General features: G+C 43.2%; 1 protein-coding gene across 1 annotated transcript in view; it reads left to right on the top strand.

Annotated features, from left to right (window-relative positions):
• LOC141107777 (galectin-4-like) overlaps positions 1-22,136 on the top strand; it is a 36,623-nt gene that overhangs the window by 5,526 nt on the left and 8,961 nt on the right. Inside the window, exons 4-9 of the mRNA XM_073598739.1 lie at positions 1,486-1,605; positions 8,611-8,646; positions 8,736-8,774; positions 13,485-13,511; positions 17,803-17,891; positions 21,946-22,111. Of these exons, the coding sequence (XP_073454840.1) occupies positions 1,486-1,605; positions 8,611-8,646; positions 8,736-8,774; positions 13,485-13,511; positions 17,803-17,891; positions 21,946-22,111 (477 nt within the window). The remainder of the gene's footprint in view (positions 1-1,485; positions 1,606-8,610; positions 8,647-8,735; positions 8,775-13,484; positions 13,512-17,802; positions 17,892-21,945; positions 22,112-22,136) is intronic.

Below are 22,136 nucleotides of genomic sequence, written 5' to 3'. Positions count from 1 at the left end.
ACTAGATGATAGAAGTTAACACTGCTTCACCTTGCTAAGTGAATAACCCCAAATCCCTTAGTAGATAAACCCTTCAAAATTTTCAAATAACTTGGTTACAATATAAATCAGTGCAAGATAATACTTTTAAAAACAGTTGGGAGCTATGTACCTGCACTAACACCATGAAGTCACTTTACACAGCACACTTTAAAGAATTGATTTTACCTTTATTAGTAAGATTGCACATAGACATAAGGTAAGGGGTCTTAAGAAAGGGGCAATTTCGAGTCATACCATTGGTACTGTTCTGGAAATTTTATATATAGGCAACTCCTCTCCTCATATTGCTTAATGGTTCCAAATTAATAACTACTGCAGTAGGGAACAGACACAAAAGATACACACGATTTCATAGATATAACATTAATAGTACAATTGTACTTGTTTGGTAACAAGAGGCGTAACATAGGCGGCTAATTCTAATCAGGACTCAAAAGAATGCAAACATGTAATGAAAACATTATTAGTCCCATGTGCACAATAAGTGCAGTGTGCAATACATAGGCAAAGCATACAAAATAGAATACAATTTTATACAGAATTTACAATTTCCATAACGCGGTGTTCCACCTGAAAAAAATAATTTGAAAAGTCAGCAGCTACAAAATAAGGACACACCTGTCCAGGGCGCTCGCGATGTCCTCACCTGAAGCCGACCTTTAGCAGGGGTATCAGGAAGTGAAGCCTTGCGGCTTCACAGCCTGGTTCCCTACTGCGCATGCGCGAGTCGCGCTGCGCATTCGTCCCTGCTGTCTTCTGGGACCTGTTTGTATCTATCATGAAATAATTAATTTAACACCTTCACCACAATTATACAAGTAGTGCTGTTAGATGAGCTCCAGAACATGGACACAGGCTGCCTCACCTCAGGCAGGTGCTGATGCAGGTGGACAACTCACACTCAGCTCTTCCAGCGTGCTCCCTTCATTCCCTCAGCCGCACTGCCTGGAAGAGGTGGGTGGAGCCAAATTTGACCAGGCGCGAAGGAGAAAGCAGTTCCTCCTCCTCTCTGAATGCTGGTGCCTCAACTCTGCCTCATGACGTCACTGTTTGTTAGATGGCAGGCGAGTCTAGCAAGCAGTGTAGCAGGCAGCAGAGAGGCCAGTGGATGGTGCAATAAGAGAGTCTAGGGAATCGGGCACAGTAAGTGACTGCCACAGCTTCGGCGCCCCCCCTCCTTGCAGCAGCTTGCAGCGCTTGGACGCAGTGCACCCTGGGCACCCGCCCAGGATCGGCCCCTGTCTACTAGCCACTGACTTAGGTTTAAATTTAGAATTTTGTGAATAGCGATTCCTGAAAAAAGTAGATGAAATTAAGACCTATACCATGAGTAATACAATCAGTGACAATTTTCTGAACGTGAGCATAATTGTCAGGCTGGTATACAACTTACAATGGTAATGCATTCTTTCATGGTAATTGTCTCTTTTTCCGTGTGTGCAGGTTAATGTGAACGGAATTCCATTCTATGAATACCGACACAGGATACCTATGGAACGGGTAGAATGTGTACATGTGACTGGAGATGTAAAGATCCAGTCCATCACCACCGTTGGAGGTGGGGTAAGTAGTGATACTTTGAGCAGCTACAATACCATGAAGCAAGTAGAAGAATGGACATATTAGTAAGATAGTTGAGAAGGGATGATAGCTCATAAAATAGGTCTTCCTTTAAAATTTTTATTTTAACAGTTTAACCACTTCAGGTCCGGAAGGTTTACCCTCTTCACGACCAGGCCATTTTTTTGTGATACGGCACTACGTTACTGACAATTGCGCAGTCCAGCGTCACTGTATCCAAATAAAAATTGTCCTTTTTTTCCCCACAAATAGAGCTTACTTTTGGTGGTATTTGACCACCTCTGCGATTTTAATTTTGTGCGCTATAGACATTACTTTTGTTAAAGCAGAACCTAATTGTTTCTGAGCACCAAAAACGCTGTTTAATTTTTCTTTCATGTTCAAGACAAACTCACCCATCCATTCATGTCTCCATTTGTTTTGTTAATAAATTACTTTGAAAAACACCCTGCTAGCATTTCTAACTATGGACATCTTAAGTATGGGCAGATGATTTAGGTAGCATTTACTTCCTGGACTCTATCTGCCCTGAGCTCAGACATGCAGGCAGGAGGGTGTACTTAAATGAGAAAGCCCCTCCTCCTCTCATCCAGATGAAAGAAAAAAGAAGTGCCCATTAAAATGGAATTCTAATCTATATCTAACTAATTCAAAAACTGCTCCCACCCACTTCTCATGTGATCTCCCTAGCGGCCGGCTTCAGAGAGATCGCTGACAATGGATGGAATGCCTGGGCAGTGATGTCCCCTATAGGCATCCTATGGGGCATGTGTTGTTGGCTGTCTCTCCTCTCCCCTGAAGTCATCACTGGGAGCTGATCACGTGACCGGACCAGAGTGCCCTGAGAATAGGTAAGTGTAAGCATCTTCCTTCTACAGGGTGGTTAGAATAAGTTAGAGGAGGGGTGGGAGCTGTTTTAAGCTTAGTTAGATATAGACTGCAATTCCACTTTAAGACTCCTGGGATGTATGACCTCATTTTGGCCTAGGCCAAAAATCAGGAAGGAACTGAAGGAATGCAAGAAAAAAGTTTAAAACAAGTACATATAATATACTTTACAATCTATTTACTTAGGCTAGCCACATAAGGATTAAAAAAGTTAATATTGATTGGAGCTTCGATCCACTTTAAATTTGACAGTGTAGAGCCGTGCTCTGCCCATTACATGCTGCTGATTTCACCCTGGTATATATGACCTTGCTGATAAGTTGTGGCAGCTCTGAGTTCTGTTACTGCTGGTCATGTAATGACTAGGAATCTTCCTTGCTTTTGCTGTACTGACCTATACACACAATGGAAAGAATATGCGGCCGATCATGCTTTTTTATTCTCAAAATACAATGTCCTCTTTTATGGAGACCTAGTCAAGCAAAAAGGAACAAACAGGTGATTCAGCGTATAAATAGATGACCATTACTCATGATGATTACTGAAGGAGGGAGGTAATGAATGTATAGACAATGTTCTTATCTAGACAGGATATGGGTGGAAGTGAAGTCAAATGCTGGTGGTGATTCATGAATGGATATGGAAGAAACATGCTGGAGATTGAAGCTAGTGATAATGGAGCAGGCCAATAAAGGGGACAGGACAATGGTCTTGGCTGAAAGGTCGCTAAGTATAACGTGCTTCTGGAACACCAAATTTTATCGCTGTGTTTTTTTGGATGTAGATGTTTTTATTAGGAGATACTTCATATCTTACTTTCAACCCACTGGAGATTATGTTGGTTTCGAGGTCAAGCTGCAATCTTACTTTTATCCTACACCCCCGACACTTCTGAGAGCCATCTCTAATAAATGGGAGTTATAGACGTTCCTGATTTACTATTGTAAATGTAGGGGAGGGTGGCTATATCAAGCTTTATGGGCCCATGAGCAATTACTGCCACTGCGCTCATGGTAGGTCAGACTTTGCAGCTTCAGATTTTTTTTTTAAATTGAGTGTGTAATCCGTAGCTTGCTGATTTGTTAATCGTTAAAAGGGAAAACAGGTGGAGGGTGACATAAGCTGGTAAGGATAAAAGATGACTAGAGGAGGAACATAATGGTTAGGGATTGGAGATAAATGTGGACCTCTGAGAGTCCCCATGGACCATTTTTTGAAAAGTTGAAAGCGAAGGAGATGCACTATATTACCAAAAGCATTGGGACACCTGTCTTTACACGCACATGAACTTTAATGGCATCCCAGTCTTAGTCCGTAGGGTTCAATATTGAGTCGGTCAACCCTTTGTAGCTATGTATTGAAAATGTAAGATGGAGATACCAACTTTTGTAAAAATGTAATAATTAACAAAGCTGTTTAACCTGAATAATCTATACCAATAAAAAGAGAATATACAACAAGAATTAACAAATTTCAGATCCATTCATTAACTGAACCTGAATTGAATTAATTTCCCCATGGGCCTGATCTACTAGCACATCATGTGACCTCATCTGAATGAAACAAATGCATTTGTTATTCTCATTATAACTTACCTCCATACCTCCGAAAATCAAATTTGCATCCAAAAATATAATCCGAATGAAACAAATCGCACATGTCTATCTGAGTTTTCTGCTTGTTGTTTGAAGGAAAGTCATACAAAACGTATAAAAGAGTGTCTGCTTTGCAATATTTTAAGTAGGCTGCTAGCAGTAACTGCACTGATGGTTATATTGTTTTACCAGTGAAACGTGGACTAAAATAAAAATTCTTTACATTAAAATCTTAAAAAAAAAAAGAAAAAAAAAAACCCTTTGTAGCTATAACCTCTTCAACTCTTCTGGGAAGGCTGTCCACAGAGTTTAGAAGTGTGTCTATGGGAATGTTTGACCATTCTTCCAGAAGCGCATTTGTGAGGTCAGGCACTGATATTTGACAAGAAGGCCTGGCTCCAGTCTCCACTCAAATTCATCCCAAAGGCGTTCTATTGGGTTGAGGTCAGGACTCTGTGCAGGCCAGTCAAGTTCCTCCACCCTAAACTTGCTCATCCATGTCTTTATGGACCTTGCTTTGTGCACTGGTGCACAGCCATGTTGGAACAGGAAGGGGCCATCCCCAATGTGTTCCCACAAATTTGGGATCATGAAATTGTCCAAAATGTCTTGGTATGCTGACACCTTAAGCAGGGACGTATCATGAAATCAGTGGGCCAATGTGCAAGATTAACATGGGCCCTAGGCATGAACAAAAAAAAATGTTGCACGCAATGCACACCACGGTGAAAAGTGGGTGTGGTTTAAATTGCGCTAAATATTGGGTGTGGCTTAAAGGGGTGTGGTCAGAGACAGGGGCACCCGGGCGCCCCCCCCTATCCTCACCACCCCCTATATGCTTCTGAAAGAATGGTCAAACATTCCCATAGACACACTCCTAAACCTTGTGGACAACCTTCCCAGAAGAGTTGAAGCTGTTATAGCTGCAAAGGGTGGGCCAACTCAATATTGAACCCTACAGACTAAGACTGGGATGCCATTAAAGTTCATGTGCGTGTAAAGGCAGGAGGCCCAATGCTTTTGACAATACAATGGAACCTCAGATTGCGAGTAATGCGTTTTCTGAGCGTTTCGCAATACAAGCTATTTTTTAAAAAAATTCTGACTCGCTTTGCGAGCATTGTCTCGCAAGACAAGCAGGATTTAAGCTGCTGGGGTGTGCAGTACCGCATTTGGCCAGAGGTGCAGGGTGCCGGTGACGCTCAGACGCTCAGACGCTCGGAGACACTCCGTTCCCAAGTGTCTCAGAGCACCTTCGAGCTTCTCCGAGTGGTCTCCGAGCGTCTCCGAGTGTTTCCGAATGTCTCTGGCGCCCCCACACATCTAGCCACATGCAGTACTGCATTAGACATGCAGTGGCTGTGGAATGGATTATCTAAGTTTCCATTATTTCCTATGGGGAAACTCGCTTTCATATATGAGTGCTTTGGATTACAAACATTCTTCTGGAACTAATTATGTTCCTAATCCAAGGTACTACTGTATAGTGTATGTTGTACACTAGCAAATTGAGATGGTCGAAAATGCTGTTGTTCAGTAGCGAGGATGGAGTGGCACTCATAGTGCTATAAGCAAGATCTCTGAGAGGAAAGCCTATCATAATGTGTAAATATGCTGTGCATACTTGCAAATGGTGGCATAAACCCCGGGCAAAGATAGTGGAGTTTAAGTCTGCTTTATGCTCAACTGGAGATGGAAGGAAATTGTCTTTTGTGTGTTTTTAGATGTACATGTGAAAGAAATCTGGTTAATGGACAAACTCTTAACAAATATATATATACACACACACACATATCAACCAGAGAAATGGAAATGGCAACAACCCCTCAAACAAATATATAAAACAATGGCAAATAGGATATACAGTTGGTAGACAAATATACAGTGTGTGTATGTGTATAGAGATCAAGAGAGAGATATATACAGTAGCAAGTAGGATATACTGGTGATAGTGAGCCAATAGTCCGGAGGATGACCCCCTAAGCCCTATACTGGAGATGGTTCTGCTTAAGGCCAATGTTACAGTAACAGTCTGTATTAAACCCTTTCCCTGCTGACTAGCATATTGGGGCCCAGATCTGGCATTTGAGTCTGTATTAAACCCTTTCCCTGCTGACCAGCATATTGGGGCCCAGATCTGGCATTGGAACGCGCAAGATAAGTCCCTCCTAACCCAGGTATAGGCGCCTGCACTGTGTCCCAAGAAAACAGTACTATTCCTATTTAATAGGGTGCAGAAGGGTTTGGCCAGTGACCTCTCACTAACTCCTGGGGTGACAGCTCATCTCCCTTTTCAGCAAAGTCAGCGGTGTTCTCCCCCAATAATCAGGCAGCAGCACCAGTCCGCGACAGTGGCATTCTCATGTTCCAAGAGATGTCTGCTACTCCACCTCGCTGCATCCCTGATGCTGTGGAAAAATGTCCTGCTAACAGTCTGCAGCACAATCTGTCTCTCATAATGTCCTCACCACATCTACCTTTAGCTCAGGAACAGACCTTCTTTTTCCTCTCCACAGAGCTCTGATAATGCTGAGATATGTAGTCCCTCCTCCAATCTAAAAAAACAGGCTCGGTCTGATTTGGAAACGCCAACTCCCACAAGTCATAGTTGCTCTATCTTTCTGCTATCCCGGGTGGTGGGTGGGACTTTCCTCCAGCTCTCTCTGTGGCTGCATACAGTCCTGCAGCTGGCCAGTACTCTGTCTCTCTTTGCTCCCAGCTGTGCCTGTCCTTAATAGCTTGAGAGGAGAAGAGGAAGTGCAGGGCAACAGCACTGATAGTAGCTTGGTCTCTGCAGCCAGACACAGAGCAGCACTGTGGACCAGGGATCTAGACATATTATATAATTTTATGTAGCACCCTCTAGTGTGTGCTACCAGTATTGGTAGAGTAAATTAAATATATTCTGGCCAGGAATAATCTGAGTCACTAAATTGGGTTAGGGTTAGTAGAGGCCAGGGCTCAATGACTCATCTTCGCAGCTCTCTGGTGCCTCCCCCCGGTGCCTGGAAGGTTGGAGAACCTTCTAGAACTAGAGGGTGAGGGCTAGGAGGGGCTGCCATGAATATTTGTGGGGCCTCAGACAATCCTCAGAAGTGGGCTGGCAGGGGGCTGGGACTACCCCATAAATAGAAATGGGCCATACCAGCAGGGCAGTCGGGTGGAAGATGGAGATATGGTATTAAAGGGGGCTGTTGGTGACCCTGAGGGGTACCCCTAGTCTGGGGGGGGGTTCCCTGTCTTTGGCCAGGGCTCCGGTGCTGGAAGAATCCTGCCAAAGACACAAGGGAGGAAGCTTTCCTGAAGGCACTGGAGCAAGGAGAGGACTGAGTGAGTAATTCAACACTGGTGGGGACTAACAAAAGGAGGAGACTGCCACATGTAGCCATGTAGTCTCCCTTGAAGACAGCAGTGGGCTTAAGTCTTCTACTTTTCCCCTGAGAAATCTCCTGCGAGTTAGCTGGGCGGGCTGGTGAAGAGTCAGTCGGGCGGGCTGGTGAAGAGTCAGTCGGGCGGGCTGGTGAAGAGTCAGTCGGGCGGGCTGTTGAAGAGTCAGTCGGGCGGGCTGGTGTAGAGGCAGCCAGGAAGGCTGGTGAAAGAGGCGGCTGCAGCCAGTTGGGCTGGCATTTTCCTGAAGAGGTGGTGCTGGGATCAGTAGCCACAAAGGAAGCAGAAGGGAAGGTTACACACTGCGTCACTCCACATGTGCTACTGTTAAGGGACTGTGAGGTCCTGCCTGTAATGGGCCACTACTGAACTGGCAAGGAGTCTGTCAAGTTCCCTCAGGAGTGATCCAGCATTACACAGACACTGTCACTTTTTTAATAGGTCTGATTCTACAAGGAGCATGCAGTGTACCCTTGTATCCACACACAAAGCAAGGGTCCTACTCTGCAGCATGCTGGCAGGGGACAGGCTTGGAGCACCTTTTTTTTTGGTGCTCCTGGAACATATTTAGCTATTTTAAAACTGAAATTTCAGTTGGGCTTTAAATAGAAGAGGAAGTAAAATTATAATTGCTTTTGGTAAAAACAAAAACAGATCTGTAGCGTAAGAAAAAAAGTTGGCAACAGTTAATTCTGTCTAACATCCACATTATAATGTTCTGCAAATCTGTTTAGGAATTACATTAAAGGAGAAGTGCAGCCATAGTTGGTTCTGCATTCCTATGACCCGTTTTAAGCAGAGAGCGGGCTGGAGCCCGCTGACGACACAGAGACGGTTGAGGTTCAGGTTCGAGCAAGATCGCAACCATATGGTCGGGATCCGCCCACATGCCTGGACCATCAGCCGGCTCAGACTCTCAGCGAGCTGATGAGAGCCTGAGCCCGCCAATCCTGTCACCTCCATAGTGATCCAGGCGCCGGGGAACCGATGCAGCATCAGACCCGTTGCTGCATCCACCTAGGTAAGTATGATTCTGTAAAAAAAAAAAAAAACAACAGATACATCTCTTTTAAGTGCAGAAACATAATGCAAATGATCTTGTATATGCTTATTTCAGGCTCTTATGGGTGGTCCTGCTTACCCACAAGGAGGGGTAAGTACCATACATATCTAGACCTTACAGATGAAAGCTGTAACTAGTATCAACATAATAATTCATGTCCCTTTCTTTCTTAATTCAAGGCGATGACACTGCCAGCTTACCCATCTATGACCCTACCTGTGAGTATTTCTTCTATTGTCTCTTCATGTACCTAGTAATATATTTTGCTTGGCAATTACACTACACCAAAAATAGCTGTTGGAGCCTGCTTTCTAACTTGCAGGCTTTTTTTTTTTTTGCATTATTAAACCCCACTGCAAGAGTTAATGGTTTGTTTATTCTTGGGGAGAGATTTTGTACTTTAATTTACCTGATCCTCTGCTCCCCCAGCAGATGGCACTCCCCCTCGTTCCAGCAGTGGAATGTCCCTCAGCATCATCACATCTAATGTAGGGCTATTGACCCTGTATTGATCTTGATGATGTCAGGACCTTAGACTGCTGAAGCATGGGGGGAGAAGACTCGCCACGGCGGAAAAGAGTATTGGATAAGTAGTTTTTCTTTTCTATATCCTCTAGACCTAAACACGCACTTAACCATTGCAGTGTAAGTGCTAATTTTTAAGTTTCCCAGAGTTGGGCTTTAATTAATTTAAAAAGTTTTCACCCTTTTGAGTCTGAGGCCATCATGAAGGAGGACCCTCAGAGCCCTTGAAGAGTATTGGTTTGTCACATCTTTTACTAATAAATAAATGCATCTGGACTCTCAGCTGTTGGTCTGGAATGCATCTTCTGCTTTACTTGGATTTTCATCCAAAGTAACCCCTTAATCCTGATACACAAAGGTAGTTTACAAAGGTAGCCCCAGTGGGCTGAATGAAAAAAATAATGAAGGAGTTCACACAAAATGCATGTAAAAATGCAAAACGCACCGTGATTAACCACTTCAATCCTCGGCACTTTCACCCGTTTTCTTCCCAGGCCAATTTTCAGCACTCCCGCACTTTCAATGACAATTGCGCAGTCATATAATACTGTACCCAAATGAAATTTTTATCATTTTGTTCACACAAATAGAGTTTTCTTTTGGTGGTATTTATTCACGACTCCATTTATTTTTTGCAATATAAACGAAAAAAAGAGCGGAAATTTAGAAAAAAAACAACATTTCCTACATTCTATTTTAAAAGAAATCCAATAAAATCTAATTTTGTCATAAATTTAAGCCAAAATTTATTCTGCTACATAAATAAAACCAGAAAATCAATTTGCGCAAACATATAACCTGACCTAAAAAGCAGCTGTAACACTCAAGACCAATATATACAAATCCTGGATTAAAAATTACAAATAAAATAGTGCAGTGCTAATAACAGTCAATACTAAAATTCATATATATATATATGTGTATATATATATATATATATATATTTAATAAAATGCAGCCTTAAAAGACAATAGTCCAAACTCTGAGAGAAAAGTCCATGTAGAAATGAAAAAACAGGAACAGGGTGTAGAGGAAAAAATCCTCAGCTGTGATTACTGTGTTTAGAAAGGGTTCTCAGCTGTGCATATCCGTGATAAGACCTCCACCACAGGCAATATAAGCCGCTCACCTCACTGAATGGACCCTCTGAACCAACAGACAGGTCAAACAAGCCTTCCCCTAACGGGTTAAGAGATGATTAGTGCCTCTGCAGGGATTCCACAGCTACCAGAATGCCACCGCTCCAAATCACCAGCCAGATCTCACAATCAGTGGGGGATCGAAAAAACTCGTTGCATCATGTAAGATCAATAAAACATGGATAGTGCTCTTTGTATATTTCAGTGCATTTTATTATATATAAAAGTTTACTCACAAGTAAAGCACTTTTAGCCCAGTGCTAGGCATAGATGCATTGCAATAACATGTCTCAGTGAGACAGTGAGTGGAAGGTGGCTGCAGTTGACGTGATCAGGTCCTCCCGCACGTGTTTCGTCCCAGTGGGCGGGACTTCCTCAGCGATATAAGGAGGCTCACACATCAGCCCTTTTTAAACACCACCTCATTAGCGAACATATGCAGTGCTCCTCCTCCCAGTGTTAGTAACCATAGGAACACAGATGCGAAGTATCGCTTGTTTTGATTAGTACTGGTCTGCGCAAACCTTGGTTTTTAAAGAAGGGGCATCCGAGGCAAAGGCTACCAGCAGGCAGACATACATCCTCCCATGTTAAGAATAATGCTACAGAGGAGTATATTCTTTTTTTTTTTTTTTTTTTAATTTCAGTTTTTATTGAAGGGCATGCAGCAGATGCAGTTAACAGAGGAGTATATTTAACTGAAGACTACATATAAACAGCACGTTATTAGTATAAGAGATCCCTTGTCTCGACTAAAAGTGCCAAATATATTGTGATAAAAAGTGAGTACTAATATACTCACCACTGACACAACCATAATAAAAATCAATATTGCATAAGACAAAACGTCAGAGCAACCACCCTCCACTCTACATAGATCATATGCTAAAAACAGTCCATATAGATACATTAATACAAAGAAAAATTTTAAGAAAAATATTATCTTTAATTATTATATTTAAAATAATTAAACATTAGCGGTCTGAGATAAAACAATTCAGGTCAAATTAGACATTTAAACCTGTAGGCACGGCTACCTTTGTTTCATACACAGAGTATGATTCGCGATGACTGAGTTGTCGGATGAAATTCCCCCCCTCCAATGTTTTTTAACTCTCTCAACCCCCCAAAATTTGAGATGGATAGGGTCACGGTTGTCTAAAATGTTTGGAAACATTGTGGGTTATGAGTCCTTTTTTGATATTGTTAACATGTTCATCAATTCTTACATGTAATGGTCTGGAGGTCCTTCCTACGTATTGAAAGTCACACCCGCATTCCAACATGTATACAACCCTAGTGGTAGAACATGTAATCAATTCTTTAATTTTGTCGGTTTTATTGGTGACAGGTGCCACAAATTCCTTCCTTTCCTAATGTTGCCTCTAGCTTGCCTACAGGCAGGGCATCGACCGCACTCATAGAAGCCGATCAGAAAAGAGAAAAGGCTATTCTCAACTTGAATTGGAGGATCTATTACTCCCGGTGCCAATTTATCTCTAAGCAATGGTGCCTGTCTATAGATAAATTGTGGCCTTTTAGGGAGTGCTGGACCCAAAACCCTATCCCTTCCTATCAGCCATTGTTTCTGAATAATTTTTTCAAATTTGTTGAGCTGGACATTAAAATCTAAAATCATCCTTATATTAGTGGAAGCATTCACACTCTTGTTTGGAATATTGGAAACCAATGCATTCCTATCCATTTTTCTCACTATTTCCATCTCCCTGTCTAAAACAGATCTGTTGTTAGACAGGGAGATGGAAATAGTGGATAGGAATGCATTGGTTTCCAATATTCCAAACAAGAGTTTGGAATATTGAGTTCAGAAACATTGGCTGATATTGAAGCAGGATAGGGTTCTGGGTCCAGCACTCCCTGAAAAGCCACAATGTATCTATAGAAAGGCACCATCGCTTAGAGATAAATTGACACCGGGAGTAATAGATGAGCAATAGATGCTTCTCTTGTGCTTGTTGACCTTGGCAACAGCATGTCACCACTTCACACCGTGTGTGTGCATTACAGGCCCTGTTCTTCCATACGCCATTCCCACCATGCACCCATCTAATTAACTTCAAACCACGCATGGAAACGTTTCAAAAGCTTTACTGGAATAGTGCAGCATGATAAACACAAGTTAACAGTTCAACATTAAAGTGGTAGTAAACCCCGCTTGGTCATTTTTACTTACAGGTAAGCCTATAATACGCATGCGCTCTGAAGGTCAGGCATACCTTGCCGGAAGTTTAGAGCTTCATGCCGGAACTGAGAGCTCTCAAACACATGCGCGGAAGTGACAAAATTGCGGCTCTGGCCAATGGGGGGGGGGGGGGGGGGGTGGCACGAGCCCGGAAGAAAGACAGGGGGAACATGTCAGCCCCCTCAGCTGTGACAGTACAGCACTAGAGAGCTTCGTTCTAAGGTGAGTATTTCATAATGTGCTAGTATGCAATGCATACTAGCACACTATGCCATTGCCTTGCAGGTGTTTGTTTGTTTCTTTTTTTTTCTTTCACAACATCCGCGGTTATCAACCGCTTTAAGTGCAGTCTTTTCCTTACATCCATAACTCAGGCTGTGTTCTGCCAGAGCATACCTTTACAGGCAGAATCCATGCTGATGTCTACAGAAGGACTGCAAATCCCAGCAATCCCTCTACATGTGGAAGACTCCAGGACACAGGATTGTAGCCGCTTTGCTGGAATCAGGACAGCTCTCTCTCACCCCTTTCTGGCTGGCTGTGTCTTTCCTTTCCATGCAGCAGGCTGTGTATTGTGGGACTACAGGTCTCAGCAGTCTCATACATGTTGGCAGGCTCCTGAGGCAGGTGAGGATAGACAGGACAAGGTAGCTGAATGCAGGGACGAGCAGAGCCCATCCGGGCGGATGGTGTGCTAAAGGATCAGGTTGCAGCTGACAGCCTGTCTTCTCCCATGTAGCTGGACTCCTCTGGGCAAAACTCTCTCCTGAATTTATATGTACAGAGAGGAGCAGAGCCCAGCAGTAACCCTGCCAAAAAACAAAAACAGAGATCCAGGAAACAAGTTAACCCTTTTCCTCCCTGCCAGGCAGCAGCTAACTAGCACTTCCAACATAAATAACATGCAGTGCAGGCAGGGTTGAAATACTCACAGGGACTCTGTCAGCACCTGCTTACAGGTATATGTTTACAAAATGCAGTACTACATGAATACATCCTATCACTCTGTTATTGCATAAGATCTATCGTTCTAACCTACATCTTTCTCCCTATTTCGGCAGGTAATGGGAACACCCGTTTATAACCCGGTCAGTGCACAACTATATGTGTGTATGTCTTTCCTCCTGTCTGTGAGTCTATCCAGGGGAAGATGCTTGGAAGGGAAATCAGGGGTTCCAACACAAGCTGATCTGAAATTTACTACGACATTTTATGTAAAATCTGCACGCTCAGAAATTTACCAAGGAAAAAAAAAAACCCTTTATATTCCCCAAGGCAATCAGATACTCTAGATCAGTGGTTCTCAACCTGGGGGTCGGGACTCCCTCGGGGGTCGAATGATGATTTGCCAGGGGTCACCGAATCCTGGGCTGTTCCTGAAGCCCACACCGCTCTCCCAGACTTTTCGCGGCCGCCCAGCTGGGCTGTTCCTGGAGCCCGTGGTCGCCCACCCAGCCTCTTCACAGCTGCCCATTCAGTTCACGGCATGGCTGGGGGTCAGAGACTAGAAGTCAGCTGACTGGTGAAGAATGTGAAGTGGGAGGGGCTGGAGACCCTATCTCCTGATTTCGGCATAGGTGTCACTGCTGCGAGACACCACAAAGTCGGAGACACAGTGAGTAACACTGCCTGTGATTATAGTTGCCATTTAAAAGTCCCCTCTACAGTTCTCAGATCAGCAGATGACCTTGATCAAGAGCACCTAAGTTGGATGATCATAACTCCCCCGAGCATTGCCACTCATCCCAACTCCCCACCAGCACTGCCACTCATCCCAACTCCCCACCAGCATTGCCACTCATCCCAACTCCCCACCAGCACTGCCACTCATCCCAACTCCCCACCAGCACTGCCACTCATCCCAACTCCCCACCAGCACTGCCACTCATCCCAACTCCCCACCAGCACTGCCACTCATCCCAACTCCCCACCAGCATTGCCACTCATCCCAACTCCCCACCAGCATTGCCACTCATCCCAACTCCCCACCAGCACTGCCACTCATCCCAACTCCCCACCAGCACTGCCACTCATCCCAACTCCCCACCAGCACTGCCACTCATCCCAACTCCCCACAAGCACTGCCACTCATCCCAACTCCCCACCAGCACTGCCACTCATCCCAACTCCCCCCACCAAGGAGTAAGAGAAGGAATAAAAATAGAGAATGCATGGAAAGGAGCGGAAAAGAGGGGGAGGAACAAAGAAAAAGGGAGAGAAAGAATAAGAGAAAGAGCAAGAAAGACGGCTAGAGAGAGATGGGGGGGGGGGAATTAGGATAGTGAGAGATAAAAGGGAAAGAAAGGAGAACAAAGAGAGAGAGTGGTACATCCTAAAATGGGGTTTTAATACTGTACGAGTGGAAGGGAATCACGGAGCGCTAAATCTCTGTGGGTTAGGGGCGCAAATTACTTATCTTGCCTTGGGTGCTGACACACCCACACTACGAAAATTATTTTACTGTTGGGGGTCCCCACAACTAAGGAAATTTTATCCAGGGGTCACGGCACTAGTAAGGTTAAGAACCACTGCTCTAGATCAACAATCTACATCTTTTAAATAATATATGTGGTGTAGTCAGTGATATTATGTGCATTTAGAAACATATCCATTCCTTTTTGAAGCACTCCTAGGGAAGATTGTGTCACATTTCCCAGTTCTTCTTGCAAAACAGTACTTTCATATGTAGAGGCTGAACCTCCTTTAGAGTGCCCCTTTGTCATTAGCAATGACCTTAAAGTAAACCACTTTGCAGTTTTCTATATGGTCAATTGATATAATTATACAAGGTGATCATATCCCTGCTTAATTGCCTCTTCTCTAAGGAGAATATATATAAAGAAAAAAAAATTCAAAATAGGAGTCTAAAACTGGCTATACATGGATGGAAATTTGCCTGGTTGAGCAGGGACTGGCTGAATTTTGAGCCATGTGTAGCCACTGTGGTTGGACAGAAGTTGATCTATCGATTGACTTCTGTTCAACCGCCCTGTCTGATAAAAGCGCAGAATACAATAGTGGATTGTATAGGTGGATTTCCCCATCCACCTCAAATGTGTGAATGGGGGAATCAGTAAAGGTTTTTTTCGTTCAACCACCTGGCTGAACAAAAATGTATTGTGTATGGCTAGCTCAAGGCTAGCCATACATCTTTGGATTGCTTTTGTTCCTCAGCACCCATAGCTGTCTAAATAGACTGCATCTGATAGTGTGCAGTCACTGGTCAGCTGATAATTTTTCACCTGGCTCAGTTGATTTTTAAATTCAACTTTAGTCAACCCAGATGGTGCCAACAGGGCCACTCACGGATCAAATTGAATCCAGTTTAGCAGGGATCTGACTAAATTCGAGCTGTGCTTGGTTAGCTTAACTCTGATAAATAAGAGATGTTTAAAGCGGAGGTCCAGGCAAAAAGAGAACTCTGTCTCAAACAATTAAACACCCCACCCCACCTCTTTTTCAGATTTTTTTTTTTTCCTTTTTGGTACCTCTTTTGTATATTTTCTTCAGGACTTCCATCCTATGTCGCTGTGGCGAGGTACGTCACTATCACGGTTGAATCTGGCCCTCCTCCTTCCCCCCACTGCCTTCTGGGACCTGTGTGTCCCAGAAGACAACGGGACCATTCAGAAAGCGCAGCACGACTCGCACATGCGCAGTAGGAAACTGGCTGTGAAGTTTCCCTTACTTGCAATGCCGCAAGTTTCCCCCGCTGGAAGCAGACAATTGCTTGGCAGGAGGGATTCCCCTGTCAACACTGTCTGTTGATGGGGGAATAGTGCAAATTTCTTTCCTACAAACAGGTTGCAGGAAAGAGATTCGCACCATCTATGGCATACCTAAGGCTTCTCCTGCTTTGTTATTTTATTAGCTGGGAAGAAGCCAGAGATGGGTTCATTAAAAAATAGATTACTATAGAGAACTGTAGATTCAGTAAAAAAAATCTGATATACTATTATGGCAGCCTCCGCAGGGAAAAGTTTAGATCCTTTTTGTATACTATAAGATTTCTCTATTCTGTCCTACTCTTCTCTGGCTTGTATGTCTTTTATTTTTTTTTAACAAAAAACACGATGTCAGAGAGACAGGGCTACAGGCAGTTGTGTGAGCAAGTCCTAACTAATGACACCACATAACAGACATCCTTTCAACACTTCAGTGCAGTAAGTGTGAGTGGTAATAGATACATTCATGACTATCCTAGTGGAGGATAACCATAGATTTAATTGTATGGCTATTTGTTCAGCACTGTGTACCCTAATCCCCTGTTATTGTGACATGCTTTTCCACCATGGGCTGCTTTGGTAAATTCTGGTTGCTTTGTTGGCCATGAACAGTTCACCATCTAATGCAGCTTTTCTCTACCTGTTTACCCTGGAGGAACCCTTGAAATAATTTTAAGGTGTCGGGAGCCCCCGTTATAAATTCTTATATCTACAGCTTCCGATACATTAGCACTATCAGTATGTTGGCAGCCCCAATGTGCCACCAGCTCCCACCGAGCAGATCAGGGGCACCTCCCCTCTTCTTCTCAGGCTAGCGTACACCCACACCTGTAAAGGGAGAAACTCTTCTCTATGTTGTACTCACTTTCTCCTGGCCTGAGCTTCACCATCAGGAATAAAGGAATGTCCACACAAGGAGACTTTTTAGAGATTTTAATGTGCAATGACAAATCAAAAGGCTCTCTCCATCTTCACATTTCAGTGTAGCTCTATTACTCATCATTACGCAAAAAGCTTGAACTCAGAAAATCCAGCCATCTTCTTGCTTTCTCCACTGTGAGTCTTTTTGCAGTTGATACTCATCTAGAGCCCTTCTTCCTGGGCTTGTTCCTGGAAGGCTCTCTACTCTACAAGACACAAACTCACATAGCCTGCATCAGGGGTAACCTGTTCCCATACTCCACCAACCCAGGACCCTACTCACACCAGATTATAAAGGGATTCCGACTCCACCCGCAACTACACACAGGGAGCGAGACCATACTAAAATGGGTATTAACCCCTGCTTACAGGTAAGTTGTAGAAAGTTTTAAATAAAATATTGAGGAATTTGACATACCTAGAGCATTTACCACCCTACATTAGGGGTCATTGTGGGTGGGAGATAAATCTGTCACTGCTCAAGGAACCCCTAGCAACCCTGGTTGAGAAAGCTTGATCTAATGTGTCTGTCTCACAAAAGTATTCAAAGTGGTTCAAAGAGTAATAATAATGTGCACAGTGCCTTCCCACATAGCACTGAATCAACAATCACCCCCAAAAAAATCTGATTAATAATAGGTTACTGGTCTGTGCACATCATCATTGCTCTCATATAAATGGCTTGTTTTTTACCGTTATACTCATTAAACTTTCTTTATCCTCTACATCACAGCCAGTTCCTTATTATACAAACATACCTGGAGGAGTGTCACCCAAAAGGACCTTTATAGTGAAAGGATTTATACCCCAAGGAGGGCAGAAGTAAGTGAAACCCAACAACACTATACACAGAGGACTATGGTATCACAATAGGCTTGTGTGTCCTTTCCTCTGTATAAGGATACTGTAGTGTTAGCAAGGTTGGCAGCTACCTGGGACGCAGATACAATTAGACAAGAAATGTATTTTATATATGAAAAGTGAATAAGACAAGTAGTTATATTTTTTTGCAATTTGAAATTATTTGGAATATATAGCTCTGTACACTCAAACTTCAGATCATATTGTACATACAAGGAGACCCCCCTTCTAATTGAATATTAAGATAATCTCTTTTCTACATTTAAGAGTCTGCAAATCTTAAAGTATGCAAAACTTTTTTTTAGTTGTGGATAGAGTGGAGAGGGATTAGAGCCATTGTCAGTTTTTATTGCTGTCTGTGGAGAGATTCACTCTCTCTAGTTGTCGCGTTTACCATTATCTTTGAAAGTGAAAGTAAAAGAAAATCCCAAATGTTGGGTTGTCCCCAGAAAATTAATAGAGGAGAAATCTTCCAATGGGGACACTAGTTATAGTGACCTGAGGGTCCCCAAGAGATTCCCTTAATTTGCAGGGATTTACTCTCACTTCCTGTTTGGCAATGAGACAGGAAGTGAAAGTAAATCTCTCCAATGGGACAAAGATGGCAAAAATAAACCTTACAGGGGTTATAACCCTCCCTTACTCTATCCAAAATGAAAAAAAAAAGTTTTGCCTATAGTTCTACTTTAACAAAAAAAACTCACAGTAGCTTTTTTCTGAAACTTTTCCCTGCAGGGGAAAGAGAGAAAAAAATTCCAGCTTATTGTTGTTACATTGGAGTTACCATATGAGTAGAATGAAATAGGAGATAAGCATATTGCTTGGTTGATGTTCAAACATATTTTCCCAATTAAATAAAAGCAAAAGAGGAATGTTGACTTAAATCCCGAAATGTTATGGGGCAGGAGACTAGAACCCCCCGAGTTGTACCTCTATTCTTCCTTTTGGAGTCGCTTTGTAGATCCTGTGGTATATTAACCATCTTTATCACCTCTAATATATCATATTAACTATCTTGATCACCCTCTACTTGTATTGTGTAATTAGAGGAACTCTAAAATAAAACATAAAAATATTATATTTAAAGTGTTACTAAACCCACAACAGTAAAATCAGTCTGCATATGCAGTATAAGCATGCTTGTTATACTCACTGTGGAACCTAAGGGGTTAATCCTCTGCATTGTGTAAAAAAGGCTGTTTGATCCTGTCTTCTCTGATCCTCCCCTATTTGCATTGTCCCCAAACCATCTGCTGATAGAACAGAGCCTAATGCCCTGTACACACGATCGGACATTCCAACGGCAAAATCCGTCTGATTTTTTCCTTCGGATTTTGGGCCAAACTTGTCTTGGATACACATGGTCGCACAAAGTTGTCGGAAAATCCGATCGTTCTGAACGCGGTGACGTAAAACATGTAAGTCGGGACTATAAATGGGGCAGTAGCCAATAGCTTTAGTCTCTTCAATTATTCTGAGCATGCATGGCACTTTGTGCGTCGGATTTGTGTACACACGATTGGAATTTAAACGATTGGATTTTGTTGTCGGAAAATTTTATATCCTGCTCTCAAACTTTGTGTGTCGGAAATTCTGACGGAAAAAGTCCGATGGAGCCCACACACGGTCAGAATTGCCGACAACACAATCCGATCGCACTTTTTCCGACGGAAAATCCGACCGTGTGTACAGGGCATTAGAGCAGTGGTTCTCAACTCAGGACCCACCAACAGGCCAGGTTTGCAAGATAACTGAAATACATTTATTTTATTTATTTTATTTATTTCAGGTACTTATATAGCGCCGTCAATTTACGCAGCGCTTTACATATACATTGTACATTCACATCAGTCCCTACCCTCAAGGAGCTTACAATCTACGGTCCCTAACTCACATTCATACTAGGGACAATTTAGACAGGATCCAATTAACCTACCAGCATGTCTTTGGAGTGTGGGAGGAAACCGGAGTACCCGGAGGAAACCCACGCAGGCACAGGGAGAACATGCAAACTCCAGGCAGGTAGTGTCGTGGGTGGGATTCGAACCAGTGACCCTTCTTACTGCTAGGTGAAAGTGCTATCCACTGCACCACTGTGCCGCCCACAAATACACAGGTGATATAATTTGCTGCTCAGTGATTGCAGTATTCTAGTCTGCATCTCCCCAAGGCAATACTTAAAATCTGGCCTGTTGGTGGGTCCCAAGGACTGGAGTTGAGAACCACTGCATTAGAGGCACATGCTGAGTTTTGTGTGTATTGCTAGAGAATTTATTGTTCTTGGGAGGGTGCATGTGATTAGCACAGGGCACTGTCCAGCGGGAGGGTCAGGGGTCCTGCAGCCTCACAGGAAAGTCAAAGTAGAATGAAAACTCCTCCACAAGCTTTAACCAGACACTGATAGAAGTCACAAGACTGCTCTAGCTGCTGATTAGAAAAGGTATTTAGCCGTTTATATTCACTAAAATAATTGCATTTCCGTGTTCTGTGTACTGTGGGAGACCAGTCATAGTGAATGCAGGGTCCTGGGTTTAGTACCACTTTAAAATTATTTACAGAATACAACCTACTTGTACAATGGCCCCTATTTTGGCAATCATCTTATTCAGCTAACTGCTTTGTAAATCCCCTTTGCTGTAACTATCCTAATTTTATGAATCTCCTGAATCCAGGCCTGTAAGAATACAGGCAATTGTGTGTTTCCAGGATCTTAAAACCACCCTATGTAGTTCCCAGATTGCACACCACACAACTACCAACAGTCTGACCACGAGATGCTTTCATGCTGGGGTCAATTTATAAAGCAGTGGTATGACCCAAAAATACACTGTGGTGGTCTGTAGCGAGCTGGTAATGGAATCTCCTATCTGATTTTAATTGGCTCCACTGTGAATGCGGCAGTGATGGCTTGTACAAAAATCAGATTGTGGCAGCTATTCAAGAAAGAAATGTTATTTTTCCCTTACTCTTGAAAGTTCTAGTGATATAAAGCTCTGCACAACAAATGGTCTCCATGCCCTCAGCTCATTAGCATGATTTGTTGGTGGTGGGAACCACGGGATGTGCAAAAACCTGAACCCTTATCTGAAATTTGCTATGTTCAGAATGGCTGTGTGTTATGGAAGATGCTGCCATAGATAACTATTCAGTTCTGTGAGCATAGCAATTGCTCTACTGACATTCATTGTGTTGCCATGGCTGTTCTCCGACTCCGTGGCTCAGATGTCACATAGGCTTTCATGTGGAAGTTAAAGAACTGGGAGCTGCAAAAGTGCCCTTAGACATAAAATGATAATTGCCCAACTAGAATGCAATTGTCAAAACAGGAAGCCTATCTTTGTCTCTAGTTTAATCCTGAGCAGTCAAGAACCTTAGGTGAATAGTAGATTAATCCATGGCAAGGTTTCCTTAAAGGGCATAAATATGTTCTGTATGCTCACATGAATGTGCATGTCTATGGAACGTTGGATCTCACATCCATCTAGGGTTACCACCTGTCCAGGATTCACGCAGTTCGGGTTTTGAATCATGTGTCCGGGTTTCAGGCGGACTGAAACCCAGACACATTATTCAGGCCGGACTGTGGCTCCCCAAGTAACCAAGATAGTCGCACACAAATCTGTTTCCATCCAAGAGCTGCGGGTGGCTGTCTGGGGGCAGGTTCAGCATCACTGGGATGCAGGGTGATAATGCCAGCAATAGCAATTTGGCCACAATAACTGTTTGCTGCGGCACGCTATGCGCACCACATTACTACTCTCCTTGGAGCACCCAAAGGTGTCCCAGGCTGCTAAAATGTTTGGGTTTGGCTTGAAGAAAAGGTGGCAAGCCTAAATCCATCTCATGTCTATGGGTACTGTGGGTCACAGGTCAGCTCCTCTGCAAGCGAGGAAACCTCTTTAATAGTATGTTGCCAGTTCACTGTTGTAGTACCTCCTGGACGGAGACAATCCAATGATTTCCTAACTCATTTCTTCATGATAGACTAACCAACTCCAATAAATCTTTTTTTCAGATTCCACATTAACTTTAAGTCATCGAGAACTAATGACATTGCTCTGCATTTCAACGTCCGCCTGAACGAAAACGCAGTGGTGAGGAACAGTTTTCTGGGCGGAGGATGGGGTCCTGAGGAAAGGAGCGCTCCATTTAATCCCTTCCAAGTCGGACAGTATTTTGATGTAAGTATTTCTAAGCTTGACAAGG

Source organism: Aquarana catesbeiana, linkage group LG09 (genome assembly GCF_042186555.1).
Source record: "Aquarana catesbeiana isolate 2022-GZ linkage group LG09, ASM4218655v1, whole genome shotgun sequence".
Lineage (NCBI taxonomy): Eukaryota > Metazoa > Chordata > Amphibia > Anura > Ranidae > Aquarana > Aquarana catesbeiana.
The sequence above is the reverse complement of the archived record's forward strand: the minus strand, read 5'-3'. Positions and strand labels throughout refer to the sequence as shown.